This window comes from Triticum aestivum, chromosome 2B, assembly GCF_018294505.1.
Source record: "Triticum aestivum cultivar Chinese Spring chromosome 2B, IWGSC CS RefSeq v2.1, whole genome shotgun sequence".
NCBI classification, from domain to species: domain Eukaryota; kingdom Viridiplantae; phylum Streptophyta; class Magnoliopsida; order Poales; family Poaceae; genus Triticum; species Triticum aestivum.
Window position 1 is genome coordinate 729,004,702 of NC_057798.1, and position 11,427 is coordinate 729,016,128.

Here is an 11,427-nt window from a genome sequence, read left to right on the forward strand (position 1 = left end):
TGGGCCATAGACACGTGGCGCGCAGACGACCAGGCTGATTTCTTCCAGAAATCATCCGGATGAATTAAAGTGTTTTCCTATTAGTTTTATTGTCTTGGTGCCAAACGGGAATAACCACATGTCATCGCCATCCTTTTTTCCTTATAGATAAATAATGCTGTGCCATCGATCTTTCATCCGATGGCCCAGCTTCATTTTTCCATTTTTCTACCCAGGCCAGGGCGTACCGCTTCGCTGCTGCTATCTCCCTCCTCCCTCCCCTCGCTGTAGCGCTTATCTCTCCCAGACTTTCCCCCATTCCCCTCGAACCCTAGCGGCTGCCGGCGACGACGCCGTCGCCTGGCCGCCCCGTGACCGACCACGACCTGCCGAGCTCCTCCGCGACACCCTCGACCCCGGTCTCCCGACGCCTGCTCCCTCTCTTCCTCAAGGTGAGCTAGCTCGGCCAGAACCCTCCCTCCCCCAATTTTCTGTGTGCTCCGAGAGGAGCGGCGCCAAGCGGAGCTCGCGGCGGCGCAGGGGATTCCTATCTCCTCCTTCTCTCATGTCTCCGGCCGTCTACCTCTCCGCCTCAGCCCATCCCTTCCCCGTGCGTCCCCCCACCCCTTTCCTCTTCGCCTGCCCCCCTCCGGCTGGTGCCCTCAGCGGCTGCGCGGGCGGCCACGAGCACGATCCCGCGGCCCCTATGCCATTCATGCCCCCTCTGTCTCCATGTCCGCCTGCTCCCTGTCTCTGAGCGCGTTTGCTATTCCCTGCTCTCCCCGCGTATGCGCGCTAGTGTCCACGATCTGGAATCCTTCAGCTAAAATGTTAACCTGTCATAGCAGTTCGTGTCAGCTATATTTTTCACAGTTCGTAACAGCACCATCATATGATCAGTTTTTTCTTTTCTGAATGCTATTTGCAGTGTTTTATATGTACACCTAGTTTCTAAATGCTATTTTTAGTGTCTACATGTATAATAACCTATCAAGTTTGTAATGTCCAACATCCAAACGGAGCCTAATGGCATTTTCGAACTTTTGGTTTTGACCAGTGGTATTTTAGTTATTCTCTCAAAACCGACCTCTCCTTGTCCCAGGACACAAACTCAAAGATGGGAAAGGGTGACAGGGAGAAGGAAGCGAAGCGCCGACGACGCGGCCGCAGCAGCAAGAGATCGCGCAATGCCACACCCTCTTCGGACTCTGATTCTTCCCCTTCGCCGGACTCCTCTCCTAGCCGCAGCCCCGGACCCCGGAGTCGCAGTAGCAGCAAACCTGAAAAGTCGTCCTCATCTCGTCGCCGCCGCCATCACCACAAGAGCAGTGGCCGCTCACGCAGTTCCCGTGACGATGATAGACATCGTCACAGGCGGAGGCGCCGGGATGAGCGTGCCCGTCACAGCAGCGATGGCAGCGACATGTCGGGATCAGGCTCAGATGATTCAGGATGGATCGAGGAGGCGCAGGAAATCGTCCGTGGCATTCTCAGTGAATTCCCTGCCATCACCAGCGAGCTTCGTCAGGTAAGGCCTTCAGTAATTTGATTCGAGTTCTCCAACAAGAATTTTCTCTATTATATGTTGCCTGACTCTGGACCTGCACAATTGCACCGTGAGAAAAGATTAATTCGGTTAGTTTGCACGACACAGTTGCCTATCTGACGTGAACACTGTAGCCATTACAGCTGAAGTGGGTAAATTGTAGTCATGTTCTAATTATGGCGATGTTTAAAGGTGAAATGTCCTAGTATCTTAAAATTGTAAAAGATAATGTATTTCAGGATATTACAGTGCCAACCAATTCGTATATGTAATGTGCATCATTTGAATGAATGTCATGCCTATATTTTTCACAAGGTGTCAAACTTCTGCACTCAGTCAAATTTTAAGTCAAGTCGCTACCCAACAGTTTAGGTGATTTGTGGACTAGTCGACTAGTTGACCAAGTCCATCACTAGTTAAACCAGCTAGTAGGCGCACTTCTACAGTCACAATTTCACAGCAAAAAATAACAGTAGATAGCATTTTCAGTGGGTATGAGCTCACTTACTACATACACATTTTCTGTTGTTCACGACCACTCTTCTATCAACTTGGACTTTTGGATTTTACTAGCTGTTGCCTTTGCTACTCGCCTCTGTCGTCACCAGTTCCACTGGATAGAAGTTTTTGCCTTACTTCCATTAGTTTTGCGTTTTTTGTACTATTGGCTCTGATTTCCCATGGAACAATAAGTTACTTGTGACTTTTGTTAACATGCAGCTTCTCCAAATGATAGATAGTGGTGAAGGCATTGATATTTCTGGAATTTCTGACAAGCCATTGGTGAAGCGTTTGAAGAAACTTTTCAGATCCCTCAAATTGAAAGAAAGTGCAAATGGAGCTTACTTGCTTGCAGCAAAAGGTGTTCCTACCCTTGATGTTGTTGGACCAGTATTAGCAGCAAGTGCCAAACATGGAAATGATCCAAATGAAACTGTGGCACGAAATAGACAACAAGTACCGTTGCCTAACTTTGACGTACAAAATAAAGATGACATCCCTCCTGAAGATGGAGGAGAAGTTGACCGGGAAGAGGACACCCCTATAAAGAGGTAATGCCTATGTGCCAGAATTGCTCTGTTAGAAAATATTGTTCCTGGTTATAGCTGACTTCTTTTGTCATGATTACTCTGCTAGAAAGTATTTGTTCTTTTAGCTAGACTTGATAAATTTGCCAGGTTTGGTCTATCCTGAACTAGTTTGGGTAAATTGTCCGTAATGTAATGTCAGGTTCTCGTTTGTACTCTAGTGGCACTAGCAAAGGGCATTAGGGCACTATGAGGTTTGTTTTGTAACGCATGTCTACCTCTGCATACTGGCTATTGGTGTCTGTTCTGTATATGCCGGCATATAAGGAATTCAGGATCCTCTTTCTTGTTCTTTCGTAATTGTTGCCATTTCTCTTGCACAAAACGTGTTGCTATCCGGGAATTCCTGATTTCTAGATTAGGCATGTGCTGGGTGCTTAATGGAGAGGATTGGTCTTATGAATTACTTATTTCCCAGTCACATGTTATTTTCAACGCATTAGGATGCTAATTTATTACCATTACTCAATTATTGTCCAACAAGGTTTTGTTGCATGCAGGGTAATTGGTCCTGCAATGCCATCACGTGAATTACTAGCTGCAGCAGCCGAAATGACAGAGGCTCTTAGGTGCCGGTAAGATATTGTTTTATGACCTTGTGATTTGTTACTTAGTCGAGAGCTGACTACACATGCCCTTAAGAGCTGCGTCGCTTAATAAGTAACTCATTAAGCACTGTTTTATGTTCTTAAATAGTAACTATATTTTCTCTATCTCCAGGGATGCTGAATTGGAAGCTGATGATGGATTTCTTATAGGTCCTCCACCACCAGCCATGGTCGCTGAAGCTGCATCTGCAAATGAAGCCGAGCGATTTGAAGAGGTACACTTTCAGCGACATTTTCATTTTCGCAAAATCTCATCCAATGTTTTTCAGTACAAAAATGTACTTCTGTACTTTGAAGTCCCTCCAGCATGTGTCGATGCAGCATTCTCCAGTTATTGTGGGGTCTACTCTACACTATTTCCTGATTCTTATAGTTAATTATTTCTATTCAGCTTCAACAATTGCCTTAGGTCCTCTCTTCATGCCAGACCCTTGGTCTTTTAGCAGACATCATAAATTTGCTGTATGGCCCATTTGTCAGAAATATGTGCACCATCAGTATACTTTTAGGCCATTTCTTGCTATGTCTTCACTATGTCTTACCGCAGTACCTTGGGTGTAGTTTACACTCTTACCAATTGCTTGCCATGCTTTTTGTTTATTCAGTTTGCTGCTGGCAGCATTCATATAATCTATAGAGCCAATTAGCGTGAATCATCTATATTTCCTGTGCTCACCTGGCATGTGATTGGTATTTGCAAAATCTTCTACTGAACATTATGCGAGGTTATTTGTCTGTGACACTAACAGGAATGTTCATGAACATATCTTTAATTGTTATCGGGATCCCAATTTGCTATTCCAGGATAGTTTGTTTGGAGACCTAATCATAGGCTTCTATTATACCTAAGATTCTGAATGTTTAGCTGGCTTTTGATAAACTTCAGTGGATTGAAAATGATTTTTGTCAGGACATATACTTGAGTCTATTTCCTATCACATACCTGTTCTCATTTGTCGTGCACCATTAACTTCTAATCTAAATTTTCATGGAATTGGGTGTAGGTTACTCGAATATTGGGTGCTGATGCAGACGCCCTCTATGATGTTCTGGGCATAAATTGGAAGATGTCGTCTGATAACATCAAGAAAAGGTTGTTATTTGTGTACATTCCATGCTTATTATACATATTGATATATGATATACCTGTATGTAGATAGGCAGCAGAAATTAATTAAGTTTTTTCACAATAGTTGCAAATGACGCAGACCTCACCTTCTGTTGAGAATAATGAAAATGTGCAGGATATTATATGATGGCAAATATAACAAGTTTAATGTTCTACTGTCTCTTGTAATTTTTTCACATCTCTGATTCATCTCTGTCATGAAATGAGCCCATATCATCATAGAGTTAAGAATGTGCTAAGCAAAACAAATGAAAACGTCTATGGAGCTCTAGTTCCCAATAATTTACTACTCACATCCAATACCTCTTGAGGATAATTGTCCATGGTACATTGTTATAATCCTATGGAGATCTGTTGGGTTCTTAAGTTCAATGCATTGCCCTTTGTTTTGCGAGTATGCAAACAGCAAACAGAATCCAACCGAGTAGTACATGCTTAGATTGATTACTATTGAAAAAAACTCTTATGATGTCTCACAAAATAAACTCCTGGCAGACACAATTGGATGCCAAAATAGGCCATACCCCCAACTTCCCCGGCTATGTGCCAATACTTGTTCAACTTGTTCTTTGGTCCTTATTTCGAATATCCAAGTTCCAAAATTTGAATGGTGTCTTCCTACGGTTATCATCTGTCAAGATGTTTGATACTTTGCCCTGAAGTTACTGTGCATTTGATACTTCACTGAAGTCGGTGAGCACCTGTTTAAAATGCCTGTAGTTGGGCTGCCAATTGATGATCTTTCATATCGAGAATCACTTACACTGAAGTTGGTGTGCATCCTGTCTCCTGTATTGAGCAAGCTTATTGATTGATCTACTCTGTCTGTTTTGCCTTGTTATTTGTCAGCCTGATCAATCATTCTTATCTTGTATTATAGGTATTGGAAGCTATCTCTTTTAGTGCATCCGGACAAGTGCCCTCATCCTTCAGCACAGGAGGCTTTTGTGAAATTGAACAATGCTTTTAAAGACTTGCAAGACCCTCAAAAGGTACATGTCTTGAATATCATATGATTTGCGAAATGTCACAATTATTTAAAATAGTTATCCATTTGCTTTCTTATGAAAAATAATAAATTAAATGTTTCGATGTGTTGAGATAAAATAATCTGAAGTGAGTTCTGATTCCAAACAACAGAAAATATTATATATTTGCCAAGGAAAAAATATTGATGTATGATGCTGTATGCTCAAATTGCATTCTGTTCTTGGATAGGGCATCACTCCGCCTACAACTATTGACTATTTAGCTACAACACACATGTTAAGTTTGGTGGAAGGACTTATTACGACTTTTCTTGATTTTGGCCTGCTAATGATCTGACAGTACCGTTTGTAGCAGCGCAGGAAGTTTGAGATAGGTTGAAGGGGGAAAGTACTAATTTTCTTAATATGTTTAAATTTGGTCGGTACCATTGTAAGAATAGCGATGCTTGCAGAATGAGTGAAGTTCAGTCTTCTAGAACTTACAATACACCTCATATCGCATTTTGTTGCCCACAACCAGCAATATGTTTTTACACCGATTAATTTGTTTCAATGCTAGCTCACTATGTGATGTCAGGAATTACTTAGCTTGCTTTCCCCTTCTCAACTGATATTTTGTGCTGACTACGTATCATTGATCGCAGAGAGGCGCAATAGATGAGAAGATACAAAAGAAAGAAGAGATGGAACAATTCGAGGTAACTTGCGCTACATATTGATTTGTCAAGATCGCCTTTCTATTGGTTAGGACCACAGACAATACTACTCTTAGTTGCATGAGTCCTGATCCTTTTTTGGTATTTTTGTAGGTTGAGCTTAAAGCAATGCGCGAGGCTGCAGAATGGAGACGATTACAAGGTACCACTAACAACACAATAATGCGAAAACTCATAAATGTGCTAATGTAGGAAAAATGATAGGCGTTGTAGCATGCACAATAACTATTTTGTTTTCAGTCTATGCATATTTTTGTGGAAAAAAAACCTTATATGCTGCTCTAGTTATGGAATCCTATTCCGGGTCATGAATGACAGAGAACTGCTCTTTGTTATTGTGGTGGTGTGGTGGTGTGAGGAAAATTGTTTCTTAAAGCTGGGTTTGATTGACCATATGGTCCTATCATAATGATTTGGTTTGCGCTTAAACCTTCCTACCATAGATATTCTATTTCAGGTGTGTTTGTATTTTCTCAGCATTTATTTGTAGTAATTACATTTAATGTAATATGGTACAGCAGATAATTGTGAAAATTGAAGAATAGAACATGATATCAATATGGTATCTTTTGGAGATGGATTTTTGGCTCCTGCGCACTTACACACCCTGACAAACAGTAAAATCCGAAAAAATACTTTTTTTTCTTCCAAAAAAACCTGAATTTCTTGACAACAAACATGGCTGAAGGCCCAGAGCACCATGGATGTCATTCCTTCACTAAAAATTTGCATGCAGGTAGAACACTAAGCAATGTTTGTTGCCAAAAAAATTCAGCTTTTTTGAATTTGTTTTACTTTTTTTTGGACTTTACCTTCCGTGGCGGGTGCGTTTGAGCTTGGAAGCACAGTACATTTTCTGCATCTTAATAGCTATTTGTTCTTAGGTATATCTCTTGAAGGCGATGAAGAACTTTTGGCAGTTCCGAAACAGCCAGAGGCACCGCCTACACGAGACGAATGGATGACTACATTGCCACCTGAAAGAAAAGTAAATGATCATAATATATCTCCTTAATTCACTCTAAAGAGGGAAATGGTACTTGTTACATGTTTGTATCTAATAATACAATTATTCCACAGGCTGGAGTACCAATGCATTCAACTACGGCATTTAGCATGAATGGCAAAGAAGGACGTGGTGACACAAGTGCATGGACAGATAGTCCACTTGATAGAGCCCAGAAAGCACAGCAAAAGTATAATTCTGCCTCTGTTGTTTTCGCTCTATGATACACTATCAGGCAATGTGTTCTATACCAGCAAATATGACCAGAGTACTGTCACAGAGAGTGGCTTGGCACAAAAAAATACCAGCAGTTTTTGGCGACATTTTTGTTCGTCATAGTACTTGACATGCTGATATATGAAAACAATGATGTACAACTGGTGATAATGTGAATGATGTGTTTTGCAGCTACTTAGAAGCCTACAACAAAGCGAAGGCAATTGCAGATGGACATGAAGAGCAGGGCAAAAGCGCAAATGCTTCTCTTGTGGATAAATACAACTCCTCCAAGCGGTCGGTATCTCTTGTGCAGAAGCACCGAGAGAACAAAAAGGAGAAAAAAAAGCAGAAGCAACAACGAGGGAAGGAAGAATGGGAGGAGAACCACCCATGGAAGCCGTGGGACCGTGAGAAAGACTTGACCGCTGGGCGGCAAAATGTGGCTTTGGATCCAGAGAACACGGCACAAGGATTGTCGTCCCGTTTCTCATCTGGAGCTGTGCAGAGGAACTTCCTGTGAGCAATTGCAGTCAGGCTGCTCGAGGCAATTGCAGTCAGACTGCTTGAGCATGCCTTGATTGGTGGCCAGTACGATGGTACGTATTTGTTTTCGGATCCCGGAGTTGATAGGGGCACAGAAACCATAGAGAATGTAAGGTTTGTGGCATCTGCTATATGAACTAGGTTCGCATGTTGTTTCCTGGAGAGAGAGCTGAAGTTATTGCTTGTGAGTTGTTTCGAACTGTATAACAATACCAGGCAGGTCTTCGTTCATGGCTCATTACTCCCGAGTCCGAAGAACTATGTTTTTAGAGTCAAAAGGATGGAATAATGTTGTATACTATCCTGCTATGCTACCAGTCATTGGCTGATGATGCTAACCTACTGATACTTATTGCAAGTACAATGAGCTTTTGCTATGGTTACCTGTATTGAAAGGTGTCTTGCGAGTTGGCTGTTCAGTTTATTTGTTATGGTTACCTGTATGTTAAGCGCATCTTTTAGTGTTTATGGATAGATCAATTTATTGGTAAGCCCATTCTGCACCAAAGTAATAAGCTCGCAAAAATTTAAACATAATTAACAAACGGTATACAAGGACGACTTGTTGACCATGGGCAAAAGAAGGAAGATGGAGCCAGAAACACACGCTCTATGGGATAACAAGGTGATGGAGACTTTCTCTTGCCCTTCCTTCCCCTTGTCCTATGAACACATTTCCCCTTAGTTCCTGCTGGCATTTACTAGTTATTTTGTTTTTTCTTACAACAAACTCTTGCTTTGCCCAACAGAAACACCGCTTGAAAGAGTTGGAACTTTTCTCTAAGTTACAACAAAGTAATTTTTTTCTAACCGGTTTCTTGTTCAGAATTTGAACTTAAAAGTTTTCCCAGAAACATTTCTTGGTGACAATGTGCCCAAATTAAGTAACCGACAAATGATCTCTTGGAGCTGAAGGAGTTTGATGTTGAGCCGGGATATCGTGGGCAACTTGCTGGCTACTCGTAGGCGCCACAGAATGCCAACGACAAGGAAGAGGCACCTGGCGCAACTGTTGGATCAGACGGCACAATCAAAGCGCATCGTCCTAGTTTTGTTCCTAGCAGGTTCCCGGTGCTTCCTGTTCCCAAACAAGCGAGCTTGCTTTCTCACCACCACATGTATAGTTCGACTCCAAACATGCATATACATATGTTTGAGAGCATGAAACTAGTTAGGACTTGGGAAGGCCAACGTGGGCTACACCCTACAAGAGGCAGAAGGATGAGCAGAAGAGAGCATGGGGGAGTCTACATATACGGTATGGGCAGAGGATGACCAAAGGTGAAAGCCCCCCAACGCCAACAGCGGTTGGTGTGAAACTAATGAACAAAGCTAAAGTCGTGTAGTTAGTGTGCAAGGGGTCTAGGATAACTTATGCACATTTGTGTACTTTAGATATTTTTATGACATTTGCTATATGGGTAGTTGGCCAGGCTGATGACTGTAGAACAATGTGGGAGGAGGAAGAAAGCAAATCGCCGCCGCAAATTACAGCGTTGCTATGTATGTGCTGCTGCTTCTGCAGTTCAAGCTATTCAGATAGTTCAAGCTAGCTTGTTGTGGAATTTAGTTGGGATACGACACTTCAATGCAGAGAGTTCAGATACCCCTTGTGCAAACAGAGTAGGCGCCCCTCAGAAACCCATCAGAGACCAGAGGAGACGAAGTGATGCAAGTAGAATGAAGTGTGCGTCGTTGGCCAAGTGATTAAGAGCTTTTCGCAACTGAAATGTGTCTTTTCTTGCGGGGGAACTGAAATGTGTCCAGCAGCACATTGGGTGTTTAGTTTCATTCATTACGGTTACCTGTATGTATGTTAGATACTTTACATCTTTTAGTGTCCATGGATATATATATTAATTAATTGATAAGCTCATTCTGCACCCGGGTAATAATAAGCTCGCAAATATCAAGTCACAAGTCAAAAGTAAAGCGTCCACGCTGATTTGAGTCGAATTGGCGAATGCTATTCCAGCGTAAGACATGGCACCAGACACTCTTTCGACGTCAGGCCTTGTGTAAACCTCGAATTTGCAGGCATCTCGTTGAAGATCCGCTGGCATGTCAGAAGAACACGACACAAGGATTGTCGTCCCGTTTCTCATCTGGAGTTGTGCAGAGGAACTTTCCTGTGAGCAATTGCAGTCAGGCTTCTTGAGCATGTCTCCATTGGTGGCCAGTGTAGGAGTGCATGCTCTAGCCAATGCAATCAAAAGACCGATTTGATGGAAGAGACTAGACAACACATTATACGTCAACACTCTTCCTCACGTGTGGCTCCCTCAGGCCTAAACGTGGACTGAAAGTGGGCTACAATTTTAATTGCGCCAGCCGGGTCTTGAACTCAAGTCGGGGTGGCCGGTGTCGAGAAAGTCGCCGTGGAGCCACGGGCGCAAGGAGGCGCCGAGTTAGCATGGGCGCAGTGATGTCGAAATAGGGGTGCACCGGAGAGAAGATGGTGTTGACGAGGCGTCGCGGCGGGTTTGACAAGCCAGAGCAAATCCTAGTTTATCTCGTATTTCCTAATAATCATGATACTTAACAGCCAGTATCAGAGTACATATTTAGTGTCAGATCCCAGAGTTGATAGGGGCACATAAACCATAGAGAATGTGAGGTTTGTGACATTTGCTATACGAGCTAGGTCCGGATGCTGTTTTCTGTGTAAGAACTGAAGTTATCAATACATATAAAAAGAAGGGTTTTGCTTGTAGGTCTTCGTTCATGGCTCATTTTTGCCGAGTGCCAAGACCTATGCTTTGGGACTTAAAGTGATGGAATAATGTTGTATACTATCCTGCTATGCTACTGTCATCGCCTGGTCATGCTAACCAACTGATACTTATTGCATACAATAAAGTGTGTGTTGGTTAAGTGATTGAGAGCTCTTGCAAGTGAAAGGTGCCCTGCAGATTGGTTGTTAGTTCATTCGTTAAGGTTACCTCTATGTTAAGCGTATCTTTTAGTGTTTATGGATTGATCAATTAGTTGATAACCCCATTCTGCACCCAAGTAATAAGCTCGCAAATATTAAACATAAATAACAAAGGTATATAAGGATGAACTGTTGGCCATGGAAAAAAGAAGGAAGATGGAGCCAGAAACACACGCTCTATGGGAGAGCAAGGTGATAAGAGACTTTCTCTTCCATCTTCCACTTATGGTTGCCCTTGTCCTGTAACATATTTCCCTTAGTTCCTGCAGGCATTAACTAGTTATTTTGTTTTTTCTTTTTTTTAGAAAAGGAGGATGACCCTCGGCCTCTGCATCTGGGCGATGTATACGGCCACTTTATTAATTATTCTCACAAGACCGTACAAAGCCATACAATAGCAAGACTAAAGCCACCGTCTAAGCAACAACTGTCGCTACACCTGTCCAATCGATGAAGGGGCGCCGATAGTCTCGGCCTAATACCAAATAGACATCGCAGCCAAACCTAAACATCTAAGACATGAGGTCCCAACCAGGACGCCTGCCGGGTATGGGGCACCTACCAGTCCGGCGCACTCCTCAACCAGGACGCTTGCCGGGTATGAGGCCGCCGCAGCCACCTGCCACCAATCCATCTTCAGAGCTGTACTATTGCATGTACCGTGCCAGG

The 11,427-nt window shown here is 42.9% G+C and overlaps 1 protein-coding gene across 1 annotated transcript; it reads left to right on the top strand.

Annotated features, from left to right (window-relative positions):
- Positions 1 to 204: 204 nt before the first annotated feature.
- Positions 205 to 8,212, top strand: LOC123046994 (uncharacterized). The gene is made up of 12 exons (XM_044470467.1): positions 205 to 431; positions 1,082 to 1,507; positions 2,246 to 2,577; positions 3,114 to 3,188; positions 3,334 to 3,436; positions 4,226 to 4,314; positions 5,231 to 5,342; positions 5,984 to 6,037; positions 6,149 to 6,197; positions 6,940 to 7,043; positions 7,136 to 7,251; positions 7,470 to 8,212. Exons 2-12 carry the CDS (start codon positions 1,097 to 1,099, stop codon positions 7,798 to 7,800), a joined length of 1,776 nt encoding a protein of 591 aa, XP_044326402.1. The 5' UTR covers positions 205 to 431; positions 1,082 to 1,096; the 3' UTR covers positions 7,801 to 8,212.
- Positions 8,213 to 11,427: the final 3,215 nt, after the last annotated feature.

Excerpts from the sequence above, each read along its gene's own strand:
- LOC123046994 (XM_044470467.1), top strand. The coding sequence starts at position 1,097 with ATGGGAAAGGGTGACAGGGAGAAGGAAGCGAAGCGCCGACGACGCGGC. Across the intron at positions 2,578-3,113 it reads GAGGACACCCCTATAAAGAG|GGTAATTGGTCCTGCAATGC; the intron begins GTAATGCCTATG and ends TGTTGCATGCAG. Across the intron at positions 7,044-7,135 it reads CATTGCCACCTGAAAGAAAA|GCTGGAGTACCAATGCATTC; the intron begins GTAAATGATCAT and ends ATTATTCCACAG.